Source organism: Calonectris borealis, chromosome 4 (genome assembly GCF_964195595.1).
Source record: "Calonectris borealis chromosome 4, bCalBor7.hap1.2, whole genome shotgun sequence".
In the NCBI taxonomy this organism is placed as follows: domain Eukaryota; kingdom Metazoa; phylum Chordata; class Aves; order Procellariiformes; family Procellariidae; genus Calonectris; species Calonectris borealis.
Genome location: NC_134315.1, coordinates 16400408 through 16426963, shown reverse-complemented (window position 1 = coordinate 16426963; position 26556 = coordinate 16400408). Strand labels below are relative to the sequence as shown.

The window sequence follows — 26556 nt, the reverse complement described above, 5'->3', positions numbered from 1 at the left end:
ATGATTCCTAAATTTGCAGATATAACCAAGTTGGAGGGGATAGCATGCATTTTGCAGGACAGGATTATAAACAAAATTATATTGACAAATTGTGCAAGTAGCCTGAAATATAGGATGAAATTCAATGGGGACATGCAGAAAGCACTACAGTTAAACAGGAATAAAACCTCAAAGTGTATGAAATTCTGATAACAGGAGAGGATTCAGAGTTTTTTTTTAGTAAATCAGAAACAGTATGAGTCAGCAATGTCATACCGTGAAGAAAGCAAACATCATACTGGGATATATAAACAGGAGTCTCGTATGTAAGACACATGAAGTAATACTTCCACTCTACTCAGTACTCAACCAAAGTACTGTATCCAGTTTTTGGCACACCACTTCAAGAAAGTGGAGAGGGGCCAAAGGAAAGCAACAAGAATAATCAGAAGTCTAGAAAAGACAACCCAGGGAAAGACTGAATGAAGAGGAGTTGTTTAGTCTGCGGAAAAGAAGACGGACTGAAGGCATGCTAACAGTTTTCAAATATGTGAAAGACTCCTGCAAAAGAGGAGGTTATAAACTCTTCTCCATGGTCATTGTGCATATTAAAATAATGGTTTAAAATTCAGTTAGGGCTATGTAGACAAGTTTTCTTACTAGTTGCCTATATGGGTAGAAACGTTTTGAGTAGGTCGCCTAAGAAAATGGTGGCATCCCTATCTGGTGGGTTTAGGAGAAGGTTAGTCAAAGAGTTGTCAAGAACGGCTGAGCTGCAACATGGGGAAATTAGGCTGGACTCGGTGTGGTGCTTGCTATCGTATTTGCTTTCTGTGATAGCACATTTCTTTAAAAATATGAATATATCTTGTTGCTGTGCAGAAGCCCAGCCAAGAAAGGGACTTGGCCATGCAGGTGGGTGTAGCTAGAATGAAAATGCATCCCCTTGGTTAAAGCTGATCACCTCTGCTAGAAGCACCGCAGATGACCAGTTTTCTGCTCTCAGAGGAAATCTCTCAGGGAATTACCCAGTTTTTATTTTCCTTTTCTAAGTGGTTTCCTGGTTTCGGCTGGGATAGAGTTAATTTTCTTCCTAGTAGCTGGTACAGTGCTGTGTTTTGGATTTAGTATGAGAAGAATGTTGATAACACACTGATGTTTTTGTTGTTGCTAAGTAGTCCTTACGCCTGTCAAGGACTTTTCAGCTTCCCATGCTCTGCCAGGGGCACAAGAAGCTGGGAGGGAGCACAGCCAGGACAGCTGACCCAAACTGGCCAAAGGGGTGTTCCATACCATATGACGTCACTGTCAATATATAAGCTGAGGGGAGTTGGCTGGGGGGGACGCCGCTGCTCTGGGACTGGTTGGGCATCGGTCGGCGGGTGGTGAGCAACTGCATTGTGCGTCACTTACTTTGTATATTCTTTTATTCTTTTCTGTCCTGTTAAACTGTCTTTATCTCAACCCACGAGTTTTACTTTCTTTTCCGGTTCTCTCCCCATCCCACTGTGGGGCGGGGGGCGGTGAGCGAAGGCGGAGTGGCGTTTGCCTGCCGGGTTAAACCGCACCACTAAGTCTTCAAGCCGCCTGCCGGCGCTGCCCTTCCATGGAGGCCTGCAGCCAACGCTGCCAGGAGGGCCCCGCGGGGCGAGGGGGGCGGGCGTCCCGAGGGGTGTTCCTCCGGCAACACCACACCGGGCGGCCGGAGGCTCGGGATGGCGGAGCGCCCTTCGGCGCTCACAGCCGCTGGCGCCGATAGCCCCGCCCCATTCCCCGCCCATCTTGCGACCTCTGACCTCCACGTTCCTTAGTTACCGCGCGGGGCGTCACTTCGAGGCTAAACCACTGTTGAGCGTAGCGGAGAGTCGGTCTGAACCATTCGCCCGGCCGCTGGGGGGGGGGACGGAAGTAAGAGCGTCGCGCGTGCCTCTGGCTTGTGTCCGCAGCGGCTTTTGGACTTGTTGCTGTAGCTCCCGCCCGCGAGCTACCCTCTCCCCCTTCCCTCCGTTCTCTCGTTGGTTTCGTCCTGTGCGGGCCATAGCGACGGCGGGCGCGCTGAGGGAAGATGGCGGCTCCGGCCTCTGCACCGCTGCCGACTCCGTGAGCGCGGCGCTCGCCCCTTTCCCCCTTCCCCTCCTCGCTCCTGCACCCCGTCCCTCCCGGCTGCCCTCTGCCTCTTCTTCCCCGCCGCGGGCGGAGGGACCATGTCGGACTCGGAGGAGGAGGAGAGTCCGGACCGCCAGCTCAAGCTAGTGGTGCTGGGGGACGGCACCACTGGCAAGGTCAGTGCCGGCCCCCGCCGGCAGCGCCCCGCTCCTCTCCGTCGCCGCGGTGCCCCGACCCCCTTCTTGGCCTTCCTCCTCAGCGCTCCCTCCGGCTCTCCCGCTGGGGCGAGAGCAGCCCGTGGCGGCTTCAGTCTATCGCGCTGCCGTTGTCGCGATACACGGCGGTGTGGCGCCGGCTGACTGCTCCCCTTTCACCCTCAGCCCTGCGCTTCTCCGTTGTCTTCCCCGCCTGTGTGGGGCGGGGGCGTAGCGGAGAGCCGAGACGGGCCCCCGCTGCTCCCCCGCCGGCAGGCAGAGGCGGGCTCTTCGCCAGGGAGCTTCGCTCCGGGGCCGCCTGTGTCCGCTCCCTGCTCGGCAGCGAAACCCTCTAACGGGGTTTTCGTACCCTCGCGGCACCCGAAGAGGCTTGGTCAACAAACAGACGTACACGACTTTAATCCAATTTTCTTGAGCCTTAATAAAAGGAGCGGCTAATAACGTAATTACTACGGTGCTGCCTGGTATGGCGTTTCCCGCCGGTCCCCGTGCCTGCACCGCGCTGCGGACCGCGCCCTGTTGACGCGTGATGGCTCGGCTGGAGTTATGGAAGAGCCCGAGGTTCTCCTCGGTGGCTGGCGGTGCCCGGGAGGGGCTGGGGTCGGGGCCGAGCACGTGAATTCGCGGTTGCCGCCGAAACGACGAGCAGGGAAGGTTGCTTAGCTGGGTCTCCAGGCTCTCTTCGTTTCTGCTTCAGAGCTGATAACCTCCTGAGGTGGATAGAACAGCGTGCATCTATTTGAGTTACTGTTTCAGAGTTTGGAAAGACCCTTCTGGGTCAATTTAGGTTTTGTTTGTGACTTTTATGGGTTTTTTTCTATCTATAATCAACATAATTAAGTATTATTTATAAGCAGTTTGTTTATAAACAAGTTATACTTGTCTTTTTAAAAGATAAATTTTGACAAATAGAGACCAAAGAAGGCAAAAAGTGCTTTCTTACCCATGGAAATAGTCACTGATCTTTACTTATATGTGTGAACATACCTATTGCAATATGTAGCCTGAATCCTTTTGTGAGGTACACACTAAAATAATAATTTTATTGTATATTTGAAGAATACAGTTTTTCCTCTATCATTAACTTGAAAACATGGGGAGGCAAAAAGTCTGCGTGCCTCACAGTTCGGATGAGAAGTAGAAATATTCTTAGAAGTGGCTTAAATGAACTGCCTGCCATTAGTAGAAATAAGTTCTTAGTGAAAGTACATACATGGGTTTGCTCACTTATGCAGACCTCTGTGAAGAAACAAAACATTTTTTCTTTCCAGCAATTCTAAACCCAGTCTGAAGTGGTATTGTATTCATCTGAGTCAGTAGATGGGCAATTCTAAGCAACTATGTGATGAGAGCATAATAAATGCACAGGATTGACAGCTGAAGTGCTGTTTCACTGGTAGCTTTTCCCAGGAGTTTTCCATTCAAACTGAGGAATCCTTTCACTACTGCTGTTTAGCACCTTGTGGCAAGACCTCTCGCCAAACACGGATTTTCAAGCGTTCTTGAGTTTTGATGTATGTTCCTGCTGGTTCCTACCTCTCACACGGGAGCTGCCAGTCACTGAATCTCCTGCTGGCTCTAGGAATCCTGTGCTTCAAGTGCAGTTTATTTTGCATGGGCAGCAGCTATGCTGTGGTGGGCTGCTTTTCCTCCTGTCCCCTCTAGGTGATGCTGTAATAGAGGCTTCTTCCAGCCATCCTGATGGCCTAGCAGCAAATACTTGTAATAATAGGTTTGTTGTAAGATCTTGTAAAAATAAAGAAGTGATTGGGTTATGAAATGGAACGATAAAATGTACCTAGTGCTATTTCAAGCATTGTGGTTCCTCTCCTTTGTTGGCTACTCGTTATGCCTACTTGTTGAAACATGCGTATGTCTATATGTTTTCAACTCTAAATAGCCTGCCTCTCACTTCTGGTTCACAGCTGGTCTTTATACACATGCATACTTAGCCTCTCATTTACTGTGCAAGACATTGGTTTTTCTCTTCCTCTGTTACTGGGATCATCGGACAGGAGGAATGTAGGAAATAATGGAATATCTTTGAAATACTGCATCTCATGTTTAGTGTGAGATGTTCACGTTTGACTTCTTTCCGTTGCTTCCCCCCTCCACCAAAAAAAAAAAGAAAAAAACCCCATTATTTCCTCCCTCTTGGCCATCTGGGGCTGTCTGGTCTTCAGTTCTCCAGGGGAAAAAAATTATGTCTTTTGAGTCAGCTGGCTGAAGGTGAAAACTTCATTTCTTTTTCCTCACCCATTGTTTAGAAGCAATGTGATTGAGGTTCTATGCAAGGGTTGGTAGCAGTTTAAAAAACAAATCAGTGTCAGTTCAAGCTAAGGGTAATGTTTGTGTTTCCATGAGCTAGGAATTGGTCTATCCATGAGGCAAGGGAGGGATGTTGTGCTTCTATTCATTTGTTCTGTGGTGGTTGAATGAATAATTGGATACTTAGAATTATTAGGTAGGAATAAGCACTACTGGAGCAAGCTCTAAGTAGAGAAGAGTAAAAAGGGAAGAAGGAATGAGAGGAGTGAGTGAATGAGACAGTAGCATCTGAAAAAGTATTAGGGTAAAATCGAGACGGTGAGGAAATGGTAAATTTTTGAAAAGAAAAATTGAGGAAGGCAAGATTAGTTAGTGAGATAATAATAGAGAATGATTTTAATGAACTAGACACTAAGCAAACAATCTGAAAAGAAATCAGAAGCGGGGACAATGTGAGATGAAAATAAACAGCAATTATTAATAGCAGTTGGCTCTTTGCTTTGGATTACAGGAGGGAACATATATACACACAGCAGCCTTATGCATCTAGGTTTTAAACCAACCCACTCTTCCCAAGCCAAAATGATTTTCCATTAGAATAAACCAGCAGTACTAGTATGGATTGGAAAAAATGACATTGTGATCCAGATATTTCTACTCTTGCTATGCACAGATTAGCTTAATATTGAAGTATATAATGATGCTGATTTGAGCTAGAACTAACTCTGATTTGCTACGGTTGAAAAAGGTTTTGGGCCTCTGGAAACAAATCTTGGAGCTATTCATGGGAAGCGAGGTCCTGAAAAATAGGTGTGCGGGAGGAACAAAGCAGGCGAGATTCTGTCTTTCTGCCATCCGTTGCAACTGGGGCTAAAGTATGGTAGCAGAAACATCCTACCTTTTCCTTCTCCTCTTAACAACGGTTGATGAAAATGAAAGAGGGAATGCTTGACCTGGTGTGGGAATTTTTAGCAGGAGCTAAAACATAGGCTGGAATACAGAGTTGTGTCCTGCTTGCTTTAGGATTTTTTAGGATGCCAGATTTTTAAGCATTGTGCCTATTCTGGATCTTGTTGTTACACATGGACCCAAAAACTTCATCAGTGTTGACAAAAACATTATTGTCACTGTTCAGTCTTGCAAATGGCCTAGCTTCATATAGATGCATGTCTAATGTCAGAAAGTCTTGGTAATTTTCTCTTTTTCAGTGAACAAAGTTTCATCAGTAGTTAGGAGTGGGGTGGGAAGACATCACCTTCAGATGACAGAACTACTTCCTTTGTTTACAAAATACTTCCCCCCCATAAAGCTAGACTGTTTTCAGTGACAAATTCTCTGTGTGGGACAGTGGTTTTAGTTAAATCATTTTGTTATTTAGCCTAGTGTTTCTTTTCATTTTGTCTGTCTTAAAATCCTTGACAGTAGAGATAGGACATGACTGAGGGGTGAATGTTGCTGTGCTTGGCGAACGGCATTGATGTTCTAGAAGGGAGTGAGGGAAGGGATAGATATATGTTGCTTTTTGGAGTGTGGATTCTCAATTGGCTGGTACAGTTGGTATGTGAATGGAAATTCATGGCTTCAGAATTATATGCTTGCATCCCATTGAATTTTGGTTTTAGTTTTTCTTTCTTACAAGTATGATACTACACTTTGGCATCGCTTTCTGAAAGCTTTCTTCTATAGGATTTTACTCAAAGAATTGCATTGGCAGGGTTTTCTCTCCAAGTTTCCATGTTGTCCTGGTGAGTAGTCACTGTCAGTTAGAGCTGGCTATCATTGCTTGTTCTGTTTGACTTGTCTGCTACTATTTCATAAATATTGTTTGCTTTTTTCCTATTTACTCAGTATGTAGGTATTTAGGAACAGTTTGTCAGTGGTTTATACTGTGAGTTGTTGACATTGAAAAATAGAAGCAAGAAATTGTCTTGCCTCACCTGTGAGGTTTAATTGCATCTTAATTTGCTTCCAAAAAACCTTCCCAAATATCCCATTGCATTTTGCACTTAAATACTGTAATTTTTATATATTTTTTTTTATTGCTGTCTTGAATGCTGTATGCCAGAACCCAAAGACACTTTTTTTTTGTTTGAAAGGAGGGAGTTTGTAACAACAACCTTCAACAGTGGATTGCTATTCAGAACAGCATATAAACATTTGCTCTGAAGTATTTTAGACAAATGTGTGAACTTGCCAAACTGCGTCTAATGGCAAGTCTGCTATGAAAGTTGGTGGCCTGGTTGTCTTAGTAGAGATGTGAAGGAATAAGGCTTTCTTGATATCATACTATTCTCTGATCTCTAGATTAATAGCCAAAATTTTATGAATGGAGGATAATCTTTTTTAAAAACGGTCACTGATCACTTACTTGCTTTTACAGCTACAGCTCTACTGAACCATTATTTAACTTTGGTTATTTTTACATAGATTGTACTCAACATATCCTTACAGGCAAAACTGTCATGCAGAATCTTTCATGGCAAGCATGGCAGAGAACAATTTTAGGATGGAAGGGAGTATTTGCATTGTAGAGGTAGTTGAATATGCATTGACATAACTTCTCTGTTTACTGTTGTGGAGAAGTTTGAACTGTTGCTCTTAGTATTTTGTGGATAAATGCTTGTTCTGTGAATAAATAGAGGACTCTAGTCTGGTAATCCAACACCTTCCTTGAGCTCTAACATTTATTAGAAAAAAAAATTAAAAAGGAGTTAGTCAATGATTTTCTGCTATAAATTCCTTTGCATTCAAGAGCACAGTAGAGGAAAACTGTTTAAGAGAACTTTGCCATGCTGTTGATTACTTGCTGCTCTTATTGGTTGGCTGTTAATTGAACGTATGTTGTTTATTTTTACTAACACCCCTAGAAGCCCTCAGGGAATATTGAGTGTCACAGAGTGATAAAGCTAATATTTACTGACCCTTAAAACAAGAAGGGAGTGGTTGCTTATTTAATGGGGATCTAAATTAGAAATCCCCATTAGAGATTGGGGAATATAGAATACTATGATATAGTTGGAGAATATAGAGTACTATGGTATAGTCAGATGATATTTTAATCTGTACTCTGGGTACTGGTTACTTTTCTGAAAAGGAGAATTTCAAGGAGAAGACTGTATGGTGTATTCCTGCAATGTTCTTATTCTTATCTACATCTTTAAAAGTAATGTCTTTATAATCTTGACATGCTAACTATTGTGATTAAAGGAAATAGTTCTACTGATTTTTTTAGTACTACAGTTTAAATCTGTTTTGTTTTGTGCATGTTGTTAGTATTACTGTCACATAGCTGTAGGCAGAAGAATCTTCTCACGATTCATCCTCTGTGGTCTTCACCCTTTCCACAGTGATATAAATATATAACCATACTCATGCTATTTCTAGTTTACTTGCTTTTTTCCCCATTTATTTATTTATTTTTAATCCTCTTGGGGCTTGAGTTCAGTGAAGTAAATGAAAATGTTGCCATAGTCTTTAATTGATTTTTTTGATTACTTCCTAAACATATCTTCTGATATCAAAATATCATTTATTATATATATATATGACAGTGATAGGAATATAAATGTGATATAGAAACAAGAAAACAATAAATCTTGTGTTATTTACTTCACAGGTAATTTAATAGTTGAATAAATGTTTGCCTATTCATACTAGAGCTTTAATGCTGGAGCTGTGGTGATCATGTTTTCATGCAAAAAAGAGTATTTTTTACCTTTTCTTCCTGTGTATATTTGACATTATTAGCATAATTTAGATCTTTGTTATAACCGTTCTATTAATAGAACTTGCCTATTCACATTTTTCAGAACTATTGGCATTATTTTGCTATTGCATTTTTAACTAAATGTGCTCTAACAGCAATTTCTAATAACAATTGATGTGACTCAACTCTTCAGGTCTTGATGAATGGAAAGCTGGCAAAAAAATTCCTTCTTGCCCATTTTGAGTTTTCTCAGACAGTGTAAGGGTTTTGTGAGGCTGTTAGGCTTTTTTTCCCCTATATATGTAAATACGTATTTAGATTTTTTTCCCTGCAATTACTTTGTTTTTATATTTTCAGATGTCATGTCAACAAGAGATTTGTAAGTGTACGCCACTAATTTGATGTAGGATGTATTTCATCTATGTGATATTCATTTTTAATATAGTATTTAATTTTTTTTACAATATAAACTTTTGTATTTTTTATAATTGCACTTCTCTTTTCTCCTTTCCTTAGGTTGTGGGGCTTTCTTTCTTTCTTTCCCTTTTTGTTTTTTTTTTTTTGCCTTGCATGGAGAACTTAAATTGCTAGTGAAAGAATATAAATGCCTTGCGTCATTACTTTATGTAGGTTAGTTGTGTATCCTTTTAGCAGTATGTAGTAAAAGCTGATTCTTTGTTAGGTCAATGGTGTATTGGTCTACTTACATAAATCCACAAAATATAAATTGAAGAAATAAGTTTCCAAAGTTCTGCTTAAAGGAATGATTCTGCAAATGTGCATTCTTAACATGAGTTTATTTTTTTCTGTGTACAAGAAACTACTCTTCCTATCTTAGACTTCATGTAATCCCTGATCCTGAAACTTTGATGTACAGTGGCGGGAATCCTGCCACACTTTGGAGCCCCTGTGGGACTCTGCACTGTGCAGATGTCTGTTCCTTCCCAGAAAGTTGATCTGGGATCATGGTATTCTGTATTAGGGAAGGACCCTTGTTTTGGAAATGAACGCTTTTTAAAAATAGTAAGCTTTTCAGGTATGGATAGCGTCACTTAGATTTGTGTCAATCTGAGTGTACTAATGATACCTCACTCAAATTTGTGTAATATTTTGTAATATGAATATCACAGTATCTTTGAAATACAAAGGAAATATGCGCCTTGCTTCTCTTTGCATAAATTAGTAGCCTTTGCCACCTCCTCTTGTTATGTTGAAGTTGGCTAGAATGTTTGTCAATACAAATCCATGAACACTGTCAGCATGCATTGATTTAAAAAGTGCTTAACTGTATTTCATACTTCTGGTTTAACATCAAGTTTTTTTCTGTTTAAAATGACAACCTAATTTGATATTGTTATGTTTTAGACATCCTTAGCCACACGTTTTGCCCAAGAGGCATTTGGAAAACAGTACAAACAAACCATAGGACTGGACTTCTTCTTGAAAAGGATAATATTGCCAGGTAAGAGAATAAAAACTAACACTGAAAGGTTGGGCAGCTGTAAGACTTGCAGAAACAGATTCTTCAAAGTAATGTGTACTAAATAAGCTTAGTACAGTGCTTTTTATTGCAAAGTAAATTGGGTTATTCAGAGAAAATTTTGTTAGTATGTTTTTGCCAGGTGATAAAGGGTTATGCATTTGCAACTTATATCTTTAAGTAAAACACAGAAGTCAAATAAAAGGAATGCTATCTATATTAATGAGTTTTATTATCTCTATTTGGGTGTACTCACTGTCCATGTGGATACCGTAACATACAACAATTAAATGGAACTTTAAATATGTTCATTCAAAAAGTATATGTATTTTGAAATAAATAGGTTTTTTATTTTTAAATGAAATACACAACTTGTATTTGAGTTGTGTGAGAGAAGCATAATGCAGCTATGGAATCGCAGTGCTCTAATATGTGAATGCTGTTTTATGCAAGGCAGCATGAAATTGCTGGCATTTAATAGACCACTAAAATTTAGGGTCCCTCGGCACTCATAAAAATACAGTTTGAGCATTCAAGATGTTTCACTTCACGACGGCAAAGAAACTATTTAGATGCCAGTTGCAGCACGCTGCATGGAAAATGCAAAGAAATAATTAAAAAAGAATAGTTGCTGGTAGAAGTTTGTCTCTGAACAATTGGGGGTTTGAATTAAGTCTTTTCATTGATTTCTGGTTGCTCAATTTCTAAGTATGAAAGTATTTCATTAAATGCATTTTCTTCTGGTTTCAGAAATCACAAGATGTTAGAAAAAGTATGCGTAATTATTAAAAGTTATAGTGAGATTTGATAAAGTTGATGCAAGTTCTGTAGTTCTGTCTTTTTTCCTTGTGGAGGGCAGGGAGGGAAGCAAACCCAGAAAAGAAGCATTTTAGCTATAACCTGAAGTTATAAGAAAATATATACAGTTCTTGAACTTATTTTGTTAAAATTATATTGCCAATAATTTCTTGATTATGTTTATATTTTTTTTTTATGTGAAACAGAGTAATCTTTTCAGACTATTCCTGCATTCACTATTTTGGTTTGGCCATTTTGCTGTACTTTTTTAGTATCTGGTGAGTGATAAAGTACCAAATTTCAGTGCTTATTTCTCCATAAAATCAACAGAATAATTTTTTTATTGTCCTGCTCATGCCTCTAAAAATACCACTGTGCATAATACTTAACAGCAGTACTTGCAAGTGGAATGTGTACACAAATCATGCAGTGTGCATGCTGAGAACTTGTATTTTGCAAGTTTTTTTCCAGCTGTTAAGCATACAGAAGCTATTAGTACATTACTGGGGTTCTAAATAATCTTGTTGAGGAGAAAATTTGGAAAATTATCAACTATTGATTCATTCGTGTTTTAGTTTCTTCTAGTTTATTTTTTAATAAAATCAGAATGTAGACGAAAATGGCACCAAAACAGCAACAAAGTCTGTACATCTATTTTCCTCATTTATCATTAACAAAATAATAATGTTTGTGGAATGTATTCATATTCAAGAAGAAGCATTTTTCTGTAGATTGTCATTCTGTTTTTGCCTATACCTATATATGTGTGTAGGTATATGTGGATTTCTGTGTTTTATAGGTAAGCTGAACTAGTGGTGGGGAGTGAGAGGGAAGGAAGAGAAGAGGGAGGGAGATAAAATTTCTAAATGCTGGAATGGGAAGCATTACTTAAGTAAGCGGATTTTTCTAATTTTTTGATTAGTTCTGGGTTTGCAGAGCTGCTATGTTTACTTGAAAGGTTAATTCCTACCACTGCACAGAAATTATGATGTGTATATCAATAGGGAAAAAAGCCTCGATTTCTCTTATTTAGTGGGAGAATTGATGAATAACTATGGTTCAGTATTTGAATTTTTTTTTCTTTTTTAAACGTAAGCAAAGATTTCAGAAGTTACAATTACTGATTTCTAGAATTGCACAGAAATTTACATTAAGCCACATTAGAAATGCATTTTAGCTTGTAAAATAAAGTACTGTTTTTCTGGGTTTTTTTGGCTTTTTAAAAATAAAAGCTGTATTTGGCTCCAGTTGTTTTAGTAACTGATGCAGTTTTGCAGTGAAAAAAGTAAATATTTTACATGGTAAAACACTATTTGTATTAAGCCATATTAAATGCTTTGATTAATTTTGAACAATATGACTTCTAGTGTTCAGCTGTTGACAAATTCTCTTCATGCAGTTTGTTCAAAATATTTTTTTCAAATGCAAATCAATTTCAGTATATTTATTGATTGATGCAGTATCTTGTATAGTGTGGATGCAACCATGGTGTAGATTTTACTGCTTACATAGTGTATCTGTTAGTCAGAGGGTCTGCTGATAGATATTCTTAAGAGCTATAGTTGAACACTTTTAGGAAGGTTGTGGGTGCAGTCCAGTAAACAGGATTCTTCTCTTAAAAGGATTTTTTTAAGTCATCAGTGCAAAAAGTGGGCAGACTTGTGTTTTTAGTTCCATCTTGACTGTGCAGTGCTTTAAGTAAGGTTAACCAATGCACCAAGTATACTTCTGCACGATCACTACTGAATCCAGCCCAGTGGCTTCAGTTCATACGAGAAACAATCTAGATACCTGCACTGTGTTGCCTCATTTTTTTAACTTTGCACTTGTGTGTATTTTCTACAGAGTAAAGAAGTGCTAGTGTTTTCTTGTTCCTTATCAGTGTATTACATATTATTTTATGGGATTCTTCAGTTATTTTTATTGGTGTGTTAACCTTGTTTCTAAGAACTGTCTTATTATACATGGGTTCTTTTTGTTTTGTTGTCATTCTCCAGTTTGTATGTTCCTCTTAAATCTATGAAAAAATAGAAAATTGCAAACTCTTTGAAGAAAACTTCATGTGCTACTATCGTAGTTGTTATTAAACATTTGCTAGGCAAATTGTCCGGAGTTTTTCCTTCTGTCAGAATAATCCTAACATCCTTCTTTCTCCCCCAAAATCAATCTGAGCAAAAGCAAATACTACAGGACCCAGCTGAAAAAAAGGGAAAATGAAGCATTTTGCGCTGGAGATGGTCAGCATGAATTTCAGTAGTTAGTGAGGTCATAATTAAGAACCACTTCACCTTAAATGAACATTACAACCTTTTTTCCCCAGTTTCTTTTTTCTGTTGTTAGTGAAGGAAATTAAATAATTCGTAACAGTAAGTTGAACAGTCACTGTTAGACCATTTAATTTAACTTCCTGCATTAGTTTCTCAGATAATTTCATACACTTATCCAGATACTAAGCCCAGTATGCTGTGCATGATTACTACTCTTAGAAGGAAAAATGAAGTTAGAAGCTTTTTAAGCATTTGAACACAAAATTAGGCATCTGAAAATTGTTGAGTTTGAAAGTGATAATATTTATAAAGCTTTTTTCCCAAATAGCTGGCATGAATGACATGGTAAATTTCCAGTAGAATACATACACCAAGTTAGGGGTAGAATACTGCAGCATGGTGAGCTTTTGAGCATGTTTATTTTGTATACCCACTGAGGATGCATAGTCATTTCAGACTGTGGATTCACGAGTTTATCCACGCCAAATGTTTTATGGAAGACTTTCCTGCATTGTTTGCAGTTACTTATGTTCTAAACTTTAAAAATAATTAATTAATGCATAGTATATGCACTGTCAAAACAAATAAGCTTTTTATTCTATGAAAGGTTGCCTTTATTGAACTGGAGTGTTTATGATGTATTTACTAAGCTCCATGTAGAAATTCTTTATCTTAGTATTAGATAAAACTCAGTGTAGCTTAAAAGTACTGTGAATAGATTGTCTCACATTTGTCTCTATATATTTGAGGCCAAAGTAGCACATTAGGAAATTTGTGCTTTTAACCATATTAAAGCAAGATGCAATATAAAAATATAATGTGGTATATTTAATACCACAAGTAGCATATATTCAGCTATATAGTTCTAATTTGCTATTTATATTCACCAAGTGCTGGGATATATTTCCATGGAGCACATTCCCTTGCATAACTGATGTGAGTGTGTTAGTTATAAATTGATGGCTGAATAGATCACATTGTGTAAAATAAGGTTGTTAATAACAAAATAGTTGAATTAAGAGTATATCTTTCTTAGCAGCCCAAAATATTGTGTTCTTTTTCACTTGACTCTCAATTGTTGTGATGTGGAATTTGTTGCATTCTTTTTTTTTAATCTAGGAATAAAATAAATAGGCAGTTATGATTATTTGTGAGTATGTAGAATTGTTATTAATGTGTAAGTCATGTGCGTTGTATGTAGATTAGGAAAATTTTCATCAGACCTTACTGTATTAGAGTTTGGTGCTTCTGGGTAATCAATGCAGTTTTGAAAACAGTTCTCACCGTGCAAAATGAGCCAAGTGATACTTTAATATGTTTGTATGCATGTGGTGACATACATTGCTGTTTAGTCTGTGGGTTTCTGAGTTGTTAGCTTGCAGAATGTGTATGACTTGCAGGATATTAAATGTTCTGTATTTACACTGATTTTTTGTTACTTTGTTTTTGAAAACCTGTTAACAGTTTCAACATAGCTTAAAGACTGTTTAGAATAGAAGGGAAGATCTATTCTTGGTGTAGATTCTTCAAAGATGAAATTAGGTAAATCGTGTCCAATTTAGTTGCCTGGGTGGCGGGTGGAGGAAATAATCATAGTTTGTATCCTCAACTTAGATGTGTGTCAGTATTTCCATTTTTTAATCTGTCAACTATGTAATTCTTTAACTGTATAGTACTAAGAGCATCAATACCAAAATGCAGTTACTGTGCAGATTTTCCTCACTTCTAGATTCGTACAGAAAATTTGTGGGGGGATGGGGGGAGGGACATAGTGTGAAATAATGTGGTTAAGTTGGGATTAATTGTGTTACCTTTCAATTCCAAGTACCGTGCTATAGAACTTTCTCTTTAACGTTCTAAGTTTTTTCAGTGAAGTATGTTATATAATTTTTAGTCAGGCATGTTATACTTTATGCAGTTTCAATTCTTTTCTGTTAATATTAAATATGTTAATGTCTGGCTATAGTTTTACTGCATCTTAATGACTTAGCTGGACACAAGTGACTTTTTTCCAAATGATACAGTCATCTTTGTGTTGAAATTTAGTTGCTATTTATTGTATACTTGTAAAAAGCTATTGCTGTTGATATACTAGAGCTGTATTACCTGCCGTGATAACGTATCTTTAATTTTATTTGTATCTAAATTTTCCAGATTATACCATATCTGTATCATTTTCTTTTTCAGGAAATTTGAATGTTACTCTTCAAGTGTGGGATGTAGGGGGGCAAACAATAGGAGGCAAAATGCTGGATAAATATATTTATGGAGCTCAGGTACAGTATAAGTTATGATAATTGTATCTATAATAATTATATAAAATTCATTGAGACTTTGTTCTTAAAATTATACATTCTTACAGCTTGTTGTTTTGCAGATCTCAAAAATGTTGAATCTCTGCTTAACCTAAACTTAATTGATATTAATATGGTAGTCTAATTTTGGTATGTAGTCAATTTTTTAGAGCTGACTTAAAAAGCAAAGCAAGGGTGTGCATTTGTAGATCTGAATAACTCTCGAGAACAGATGTATGTTTCCATGCTTTGTGTCTTGAGTTAAGAAAAGCAATCATAGTAAATACTAGAGGCTATTTGGATATCCACATGGTAGATATAGTGGCTGCTTTTAGAACAGATGCCTCCTGGGGGGAAAAAGTAGAAGGAGGAAATTAAGAGCAATCCTACACCATTAAACTCATACATGCAACTGGGGTTATAAGAGGGCGAACAAAAGGAGGCAACCAGGTAGCTAAATATTTTTGCAGAACTCTTATCCAATGAAAATTAATTCTATCTTGAGGTTAACTAAGCAACTTAAAGTGAATGGTAGGATTAAGTAAGAGCTAAATATAACAGTATCTTGAGTTATGAGATGATTTAGGAGGATGTCCTATACGCCAAACTTCTCAACATGAGTGATCCTAAAACGTATTCTGTTCTATAATTTGGAGTTTGTAATGAGAACTATAGGCATAACGTTTTATTATATAATGTTATATTTATCTGAAAAGAAAATAAATGCACCTATTCTCCCCTCAATACTTTAAGCAATAGGAATATGGAATCCTAAAACTTTTATTGGACAGAAACTTTGTACTAATGAGTACGGCACAGGAATGGCTAATTAAGCAGATTAGGACTTATTAGTTAATAGGATAAAGACAAACTTGGCAATTTAACTTTTTGTCACTTTCAAAAAATGTCTAAATGTTTTTAGCTGTTCCATCTGTTTTGTAGCATTTTCTTATTTTTTAATAAAAAACATTTTGCTGCCCTGTTAAAGATCTACCAAGCAACAGGAGAAAGAGGCTTCCATGACAGAGGGAATTTCATTAGTCACAAATTGTTGCCATATGCCCGAAGTAAACTCAATGAAGGAGATAAAAGGCTATTAACTTTTTCTGTATTGAATTTGGTGATAAATTTAGGAGTTTCTTATCAGCAAAAACAGGTCAAAAAGTTAATATCAGTGCCCCAAAGTAGTGAAAACATTGATATCAGTAAGCCTAATGTTAAAAAAGTTTAATTTTTAGTCTTTCTGAGCACATTAACAAGAAATCCTACATCCAATCTCTTCTCCTTTAATCCTCTCCCAGCCCTCATTGTAACTCTAATTTTTTTAATGAACTAATGGCTATTCTCTCTCCCATTGTTGGCATGTATTGCCAATGTCTGTAATAGGCTTCTTATCATCAAAGCTGACTTGTAACACACTTTTCTATTAGCTTTGTAACAGCACCTGTTAAAGACACATAAAACTATCTTTATTTTCATCTATTCATGAAACACCATGAATAATTGGAAGAGGCACTGCTTTCAGCTTATTTCTAGGCAGAAGCTTATTTCATGTTGAACATCTGTAGCTTTGTAGAAGAAAAAGAGGAAAGATAAAGTAGGACAAGTAGGAGTATTTAGAAAGAAAAATCATTTTAAGTATGTATAAAAATTCCTCTGAATGGAGAGCAAAGCAGCAAGAAAGTAATTGGGAAGAGCTAGTGTGGAATTGGCAAGGGTAATTATGCCCAACCAACTTGATTGCCTTCTGTGGTTAGATGATTGGCTCTGTGGGGAGGAGAGCAGTGGATGTCATTTACCTTGAGTTCAGCAAGGCCTTTGACATAGTCTCCCATAATATTATTACAGGCAAGAGGCAGAGACAAAGACTGGATGTGGGTGGACCATAAAGTGACTGAAAAACTGAATGGAAAGCTCGACTTAAAGGGAGATGGTCCATAGCTCAATGTCTTACTGGTGCCTGGCTATAAGTCGTATTCCTTAAGGGGTCATGTATTTTATTAATTCTTTGAACAATGGAACAAAACATTGTAAGTTTGCAAATGACACCAAATTGGGGAGGAATGGTGAATATGCTGGAGGGCAGGTGTGCCATTGGAGACCATGACCAATTGAAGGAATGGACCAACAGAAACCTTGTGAAGTTCACTGAAGACAAATGCAAAGTCCTACACCTGGGACAGAGTAACTGTCGTGGTTTAACCTGGCAGGCAGCCAAATACCACGCAGCCGCTCACTCACTCCCCCCTGCCCCCTCAGCGGGACGGGGAGAGAATCGGAAGGGTAAGAGTGAGAAAAACTCGTGGGTTGAGATAAAGACAGTTTAATAGAACAGAAAAAGGGAAAATAATAATGATAATGATAAAATATACAAAATGAGTGATGTACAAGGCAATTGCTCACCACACGCGCTGACCGATAACCAAGAAGCGATCGGTACTTCCTGGATCATGCCTACCATTCATATACTGAGCATGACGTCACATGGTATGGAATACCCCATTAGCCAGCTGGGCTGGCTGTCCTGATTATGTTCCCTCCCATCTTGTGTACCTAGCTCAGTCAGTAGGCACGGGAGCTGTCCTTGGACTAGGAGGACACTTAGCAACAACTGAAAACATCAGTGTGTTATCAACATTCTCCTCATACTAAATCCAAAACACAGCACTAGGAAGAAATTTAACCCTATCCCAGCCGAAACCAGGACAGTAACCTATGCAGGCTGGGAATCAATTGTTGAGGAATCAATTGGAGAGCGTCCAGTGAAGTGCCACGAAGCTGATTAATGGACTGGAGCATCTCTCCTATGAGGAAAGGCTGAGAGAGCTGGGACTGTTCAACCTGGAGAAGAGAAGGCTCAGGGGCATCTTATCAATGTATATAAATACCTGACAGGAGCGTGTAAAGAAGATGGAGCCAGGCTCTTTTCAGTGGCGCCCAGTAACAGGACAGGAGGCAATGGGCACAAACTGAAACAGGAAGTTCCCTCTGAACATCAGGAAACACTTTTTCACTGTAAGGGTGACCCAGCACTGGCACAGGTTGCCCAGGGAGGTTGTGGAGTCTCCATCCTCAGAGATATTCAAAAGCCATCTGAACATAGTCCTGGGCAGCTGGCGTTAGGTGGCTCTGCTTGAACAGGGGTGTTGGACCAAATGACCTCTAGAGGTCCCTTCCAACCTCAGTCATTCTCTGAAATGGCTTTGGAGAAAAGAAGGTGGGGCTTCTACTAGGAAAAAAAACAGTGGAATGGGAGTCAGCAATGCACCCTTGCAACAGTAAAAACTGCATTAGTAAGAATGAAGTAGGCAAATCAAGGAAAGTGATTATCATCCTCTCTGACATTTTTGAGGCTACATTTGGAGTACTGTGTTCAGTTTTGGGTCCCCCAGTACAAGAAAGCCTTTAAAATATTGGAGCAATTCTAGCAAAGGTTGCTACAAAAGAAGTATGTGTACTTATGGTGTCTTGCACTTGGTCAGCGTGTGTGGTGCAACTGGGATTTTAAACATCTTGTTTGTAAAGTACACAATCTGTACACTTATACATAGAGTAGATGATTCGGATCTGTTGCGGAAATTGTGTTCATCTGCATGTATTCTCCAAATCAAAATCATTCAGATTTAAAGTACACGTATAGAAAATGTTGCATCATGCCTACAGTATGCATCATGCCTACAGTATGCATCATGCTTATCCAGTATTTGCAGATGCCCATGGCCTTGTATGGACTTCATCTGATTGATCATTGTGAGATTCAGAAATCGCAAGTGGCTGAATTCTTGGTTTTCTGCTCAGAAATCCAAATGTATGGTAGACCTACTTATACAATACTAAGACCAGCTGGAGATAGAAGTTTTGAGAATCTACAGCAACTGAAAAGGTTATCTTAATAGCAAGTCTGCAGTTCACTTGATCTCGGTTGAAATTTGATCAGGATACCAGGGGGAGTAAGAAAAGCATCCATCTATATTTTGCTGCAAACCTTGCCACTGGAGGTTTCCTTCTCTTTGAATGAGAGCTGAGTCAATTCTCTAAGGTAGATCTTTTGGTTCAATTACTGTTAACGTGCCATTTTTTTGACTGGGGTCCCTGATTTCTTGTGCCATGTTTTAAAATAAGAGTGCCAGATTTGAGGATGAGAATCTACTTAATTTGCTTATGTGGTTGCAGTTGGAGAAATTGCAGTTCACTTGCTGTCTTGAAGCAGTTGCTTTCCTCCCCCTTGTTTTTTTCTCTGGTGCTGCTCATCCAGAACAATATAGTTGCCACATCCTGTCTTGGTAGCTGAATTTCACTGATGGGTCAGAAGAACTCTGCAAGCCAGGGGGAAAAAGAGCTCCTTGATCTTTATAAATGAAAGGTGCTAATAAACAGCTTTCTGTCAGTGTTGTTTAAAACTGACACATTTATCTCAGAATTGAGAGGGGCTAAAAGTAATCGTATAGTCAGTTACCACAACTGAGCTGATAGAAAGTAACTCATTCAATTATGGCAACTCAGTCACATGTATTTGAGTGACCATATCCTCAATATCAGCAAAGACAACAGTGGTTGAGTGTATGTAGACTGTAAACTGTGTTCACCTGTAAAAATAGCATTTCTGCAGATGTGCAAGATATCATAATGAAGTTACTCTTTGCTAAAATGAATATTATGTGACTAGGAAAAAATATTTTAGAGTTTTGATCTGACATATTTAATGAATATTAATGAAAATTTGAAAGTTAATTTAGTTTCTTCATACTAAAGTCAGTCATAGGATGAGGGCAGCTGAGGATAAACCTGAAGAAGAAAACATATGGTTTTAATTAGTGTTTTCCGTAGCTTGCTTTTATTGTGACAAATCTTGACATAAACTTGACACCTTTTAAATGTTGATTGTCTAATGTGAATATATTGCCTGGTTACAACACTTCCATAATAGCAGTTCTGCTGTATAATAGCACTGCTGCTGTTTTCGTGGTAAATATTTCAGAACCGCTCCCATCTCTTACCTGTAATTGCTGCCTCTACCCACATATCTAGTTTAAAGTCTCTTTAAGAGCTGGCATATGCTACCTCATAAATTGGCTTGTTAATAGAATAAGAGTACTGCAGACTCTACCTTCTCCAGAGACCAGCAAATAATTTCTGCAATATTCTCAGTTTCCAGTGACCTATTTTTGAAAATACTCTATAATTCCAAAACAAAAAGCACTCACATATGCACTAATGTAGGCAAAATGTCTCTCTTACTAGAGTGCAATTATGCAAGCAGGGACTGTTTGCCACGTTGCTGGAGACTAGAGAACTAACGTGCTGTTCTCGGCATGTTGTCCTCCATATGTTTCAAACCTTTCTCATGGCGGGGAAATGTGCTACTTTTGTGTAAAAAAAGCCAGTGTTAATCTTCCACCTTAATTCCTCATGCATAATAGGAAAATAACAGCTTTTATATTATCTACTCATTCTGTACTCTATATACTTGTGGAAAATATGATGTATTTTTGTGAAAGCAATGATGGGGTTTCTGTGTTAAATAAAAAAAGGTGAAATAAATTTTAGCTATGGAGTTATGACTAGTCCTTCATTAATTATCTATATCATACTAAGTTGCTTATGGAGTGGTGTTGTGGCAGAAATCTAAGCAAGGAGTATTCTTTATGACTGGATGCCATGCTGCTTTTTTTTTTTTTTTGCATCTCTAAGATGTCATACTGGCCATCTTTGTTGCTTAAGTATAGCAAATATTGACAAGATTCAAAAAAAGAATGGTTAAGAAAAGAATATGCTTTAGAGGCAATGTTTTAGATCATGGAGAAGGGGACCAAAAGGAAGTTAGGTGAGCTCTAGTTGCGAACTTTGTTCAATGATTTCTTTCACAGTAAATCCATTGTGAATACTCTTTCTTCCAAAGGTGTAGGTAGGCTGCGGTTGGCTAGAGGATATGTAGCAGAGTAGCATTTTGATGAAGAATTAGTTAGAAACAGAGTTGGCCAATCTTAAATGCTCAGATTCTATTAACTTTATCTTACATCTAAGTCTGATTAAACTCTTCTCTGCTGAAGATGGTTTAGATAGTCTGCTCTGCCTCTCTGCAAGCTGGTGAAAGAATTGTGCTGTGTCCACTTTCTCATTTACAACTTTCAGCTTTATGTCTGGGTTTTTTTTTTTAACCATTACAATACCTGTCCTTCAGCTTGAGTTTCTTCTTTTCCACTGAGCATTTAATAACATCAGTATGTCCTTCCTAGAGCAAGGCTTATATTATGAAAGACAAATACATAGATGCACAGGCATTTTGGTAGTTATAAAAGTAGTCAGCAGAAGTTAACTGAAACGCAAGATATTAAAGAATAAATTGTACAAAAGTTGGAAGAGGGAAGTGGATGTTTAGTTTTAGATTTGATTAGTAAAGTAAAGGAGGATAGATAGCAATGGAAAAGATGTCATAATTCTTAATTTCCTTGAAGGAAAACTGTTCCTCAGAAATTAATAGCAGCCATATAAATATAAGGAACAAAACCTCATTTTGCCGAGGAGTTGATGGCATCGAAGGAGAGATGGATTTGTATTACTCTCATAGAGAAATAGGAATTGAAGGGATCTCAATAGGGTCTGTTGCCTTCCTCCAAAGCTATACTTGTATAATGTCTATTTCATTTTTATCAGCCTTCAAAAATCCTCCAGTGTTGGCGACTCTGCTATCCCTAAAGGTGGTGTATTTTAGAGCTTCACTATTCTTATTGTCTACATGTTTTTTTCTAGTATGTATCTTTGCTATAATCTTCTTGCTGTAAGTTAAACCTAGTGCTACATGTCGTATTGATCACAGAATCATAAGAAAGTTCAGGGTGGAAGGGATCTCGGGAGGTCTCTAGTCAAATCTCCTTCTCAAAGTAGAGTCAGCTGTGAGATGGGACTAGGTTACTCAAGGCTTTATGCAGTTCCTTCTTGTAAACTTCTAAGGATGTGTTTCATCCTCCTGCCATGCACTACTGTGAAGAGCCTGGCTCCATCTTCTTCATAGCTTCCTCATGGGTATGGGAAGGCTGCTTTTAGGTCTTCCCAGGATCACCTTCTGTCCATGCTGAAGAATTCTAGTTCCCTCAGCTTTTCCTCATAGGACAAGTGCTCCAGCCTCTGATTGTCTTGAACTTACTCCAGTTTATTGATGTCTTGAGGGGTCTAAGGCTGGATGTATTAGTTCAGATACGATCTAACAAGTGCTGAGTAGAACGGAATAAATCCCTTGGTCTAGTGGCTGTTCTCCTGCTAATACAGTCCAGGATCACATTACCATCTTTGCTGCCAGGGAACATTGCTGGTTCATATTTGGCTTCCTGTCTACCGAGACCCTCAGGTCGTTTTCAGTTGCTCCCCAGCCAGTCAGTCCCCCCAGCCTGCATTGTTTATCCCTCCCCAGCTGCAGGGCTTTGCATTTGTCCTTGTTGAATGTTGAAAGGTTCCTGTCCGCCCATTCCTTGAGCGTGTCTACATACCTCTGAACGGTAGCGCTCCCCTTAGGCATACTGGCTGGTCCTCCTAATTTAGTGTCATCTGCAAACTATGTATAAGAGCATATAAAAAGAGAACTCTTGTTATCTTCTCTTGAAACTTTTACCAGCATCATCATGCCTGCCATCAGTCTTGTGTTTGTTGAAACAGTCGTTTTTTCAAATTTTCTGATGTCAATCATGGTTTCTAAACCTCTGATATTGTTACTAGTCTCTTCTAGTCTACCCTTTTCTTGACATTCAGTGTCCAAAGCTGGATGCATTATTTCACCTGGAATGTTTCATGCCAGTGTGATATTTGCCTTTTTGCTACAAAATAAGCTTGGCAGATTCAATTGTGATCTACTATAACTCTTTGATCCTATTGTATAGAACCTGCTACAAAGCCAGATGTTTCTTATTGTGCAGTTGATTATTGCTTCCTTTGAACTTGTCATGGTATTTATTGAATTGCATCCTATTATTTTTAGATTGTTTCTCATCATATAATCTAAATTCTCCCCAAATAATCTTGCAGTCTCCACCAGTTTGTTGTCATCTGTGAAATTAATTTAACAAGCCTGCACTCTACTTTGTGATCTAAGACACTCTTCATGAAACTGTCAAGTAAAGCTGGGCCCAGACAAATGCCTGAAAAACTTGACTTGAAAAATCTTTTCTATTGATGGTGGGTTATTGAACCAGCTAATTTTGTATGCATTGTATCGATTTTTTAGAATATTTGTAAAAATTTCTTGTGAGGTACAGTGTGCAGTTGCAGGGATTTTTTTTTTCCAGATGTGAACTCCATGAGAACAAGTGCAACAGAAGCCAATTCTGACTTTTTTTCTAATTTACAAGATACTTACTTTATTAGGGTGTAGTGAAAGCAGGGGCAGAAGACTCAATAATTGAGAGGAGTGTGATTTGTGAGAGCTGATCTTAGAATTATGGAGGGTAGAAGGTGGACATTTGGGCTGTTAATAGGCTGTGCTTTTTAATATTGGATATTAGCTCTGAGGAATCCTCAGTATTTGAGTATTTGTTACTTGTAGCCTGGCCCAAAACCTCTGAAATATATGGGACTCCCTTCTTTTTGACTTCTGACCACATTTTCCTGGCCACTTCTGACCGGTTTCTCCTTTGAAAGTTTAAAACTTGTCAGTACTTCTTGCTTGTTTTCTACAACAGTGAAGGAAGCGATCTGGCCTTTCTCCCCAAAGGAGAGCAGAGACGTGACAGTCAGGCAACGTGCAGAAATGTATGATTGAACTGCTTTTACTTTTCTTTTTTTTTCAAAAAGGGAACAGTGAAACTACAAATAATATTAGCTAAAATAAAAGTCTTTCTCCAGTGTGATTTTTATCTTACTATTACCGTGAAGTGCTTTTTGGGTTTATCATAAAGCACATGGAGATTGGAATATTTCTAATGTAACTAATTGTGCTCTTTACTAAATTGCCATTTTTTTGTAGTTCAGTTAGCATCTGAATTTGGAACATACGGAATGCAGGAGAAATATTGTAATAAAATGTATTTATTACAGAAGCTTATAATTCCTTTAATTATTCCTCAAAAAATACAATGCCTTTATTTGTTAATGCTCTATTTTATGATAATAATAATTTAGACCGATGCAAATGTTACCATGTTAAAATATTTTTACAACCTGTAACATTTAAAATACATCTTTTTGTTTAGGGTATTCTCTTGGTTTATGATATTACCAATGGCCAGAGCTTTGAAAATTTAGAAGACTGGTATAATGTGGTAAAAAAAGTGAATGAAGAATCAGAAACACAGCCACTTGTGGCCTTGGTTGGAAATAAAAGTAAGTTATTCATACTTAAGTATTAATTTAAATACTCGGATGTTGCTCTCTATTGAAGAAATGGCATGCAGCATATATCTTTACTAAAATGAAACTAAATACTGTCTTGTGTGTTGTTGCTGTGTACAGATGACATATTTGGGTGTACCTCAGTATTCTGGTTCTGGGTGGTTAGGCTGAGGGACTTGCTCCATCATGCTTTGCCTAGCCTGCAGCCTCTCTACCTGTGTTTTCTTTACTGGGAGAGTAGCACACAGGAGTAGAGAGATCTCTCTCACCCATGTTTGAATTTGATAGGGCTTCAGGATATAGCCATGGCATGCATCTAGAATGGAGAACTGGGAAGCATTCCTGGATCTAATAACAGGTATATTTCATGGTTCTGTATGTCAAGAGACTGCTAAATTAAGTATTGGTATATATTATTTAAAATAACTACATTATTTTATTTATGAGTTGCTTATTAGGCTTTTTTTGCATGCTATCTGTAGTTTTGCATATGAGGTTACTTATTTCCTGTTGTTCTGGGATTTTTAACCTGTCCTCTTTTTGATCATGTAAGTATGATATAATGATTTTCTTCTGACCACCAAAATGTGCCACTTTAAATAACCATCACCTAGTTAGTTTCCTAATTCGATGGATTCCAAATTCCCCCATTTCCAGCTAAGAAAACTTACAGAAACATCCTTATTAGCATATTTGAGCTCTTGATCCTGGCTCTCTTACCCTTTTTCTATTGAAGATGATAAAAGCATCAAAAAGCAATTTTAGAAACAAAATGATGGAAACAGATACAGAATTTTTTAACAATGTAAATATATTTTTTTGAACAAAAAAAAACAGATTTGATTTTTTTTGACTTTCCAAGTAATTTGTGTCCATGTCACCATGTCCATATCATGAACAAACCTGAAAAAAATAGCTCATCCGGCAAGTTAGTATTGTTTAAAGGCATTTGAAAACAATGGAGGGACAACACTTTCATTCACAACCATTAACTGTAGTGCTGCTACTGTGATGCTGTAACATTTTGTGATACTAATTATGAAAGACTACTTATTTTCTGGGAAGAAAACAGAGAAGCTCTTAGAGTTACAATATATAAATAGCACTTCTGAAAGTATAACATAGACAGTGTTGTACTCTAGCAGACCAGAGTCAATAATACAGATTCTGTTGAAATTCAAATGAAAAATATTTTTCACTGATTTATATTTTGCCCCAAAATTGGACTTCCTAGCTGGAGTTCTGCAAATCTTACGAAGTATTTACAGTAAGATACACTGTAACATAGGATAAATAATGTTCTTTTGCTGGAAATGACAACACAGAGGTAGAAAATCAGATACTGCTTTCTATTTGAAGGAGTTTTATTTCTGTTATATATCTTAAGTATATATATTTTATTATACACATGCCTGCAATTCTTTAAAATCCAAGTATTTCCTTGGGAGCATCTGCAAATAGAATATGGTTTCGTAGGTGAGTTTCCAGATAAAGGCTGATACTGACTAGTGAAAGGGCTTTCATTTTATGAAAATAGCAGCTGAAGGAACAGTGTGCTTGCTACCTTGTTTTGCTTCAGAAGCTGTCTATAAAGAAAAAAAGCAAACTACTGCATTCACGTGATCCTAAGGATGTTTGTTGTTGTTGCATATGTCGAGCATGCAGGGGATGCTACTTACAGAGGTCATTTTTTTGCTTTACTTTTATTCCAGCATCATAAAAATTAAGCTTTTAGAAGTGTATTGCTTTTTTGAATTCTGTAATAGAAGAATATCTAGGAGGGCTTCCACCCCATACTTTAATGGCCTGTGAGAGATAACTATAGTAAGGCTTCTATTGTAAAAGAAAACAAGGTAAGTGTTTATATAGAAGCATGGTGTTGACTCTTGCATATTATGAAAGGATAAAGCTACGAGTACTAACAAGTTCTTCAGGTGGAATCACTGTGTTCAGAATAGCTCAACTTCTTTACTTAGTAAGTGATAAGACACTCGTACACAAGTTTTAAAAAATTGCCAAGAATGCAGTTATTTTCATTCTTAGCAACTGAAAATATATTGGGCCACTATTTAGATACCTAGGTAAGAATTTGGAAGCCCAGCTGAAACTATCCATTTTGAAACCT

The 26556-nt window shown here is 38.0% G+C and overlaps 1 protein-coding gene across 2 annotated transcripts in view; it reads left to right on the top strand.

Annotated features, from left to right (window-relative positions):
- The first annotated feature begins 1812 nt into the window (after positions 1–1812).
- The window catches only part of RAB28 (RAB28, member RAS oncogene family), a 66753-nt gene continuing 42009 nt past the window's right edge, over positions 1813–26556 (top strand). Inside the window, exons 1-4 of one of the 2 annotated variants that reach the window (XM_075148784.1) lie at positions 1813–2261; positions 9640–9736; positions 15007–15095; positions 24293–24422. In XM_075148784.1, coding sequence (XP_075004885.1) covers positions 2184–2261; positions 9640–9736; positions 15007–15095; positions 24293–24422 — 394 coding nt within the window. In that variant the 5' untranslated portion in view covers positions 1813–2183. The remainder of the gene's footprint in view (positions 2262–9639; positions 9737–15006; positions 15096–24292; positions 24423–26556) is intronic. The other variant, XM_075148783.1, reaches the window with a different exon arrangement.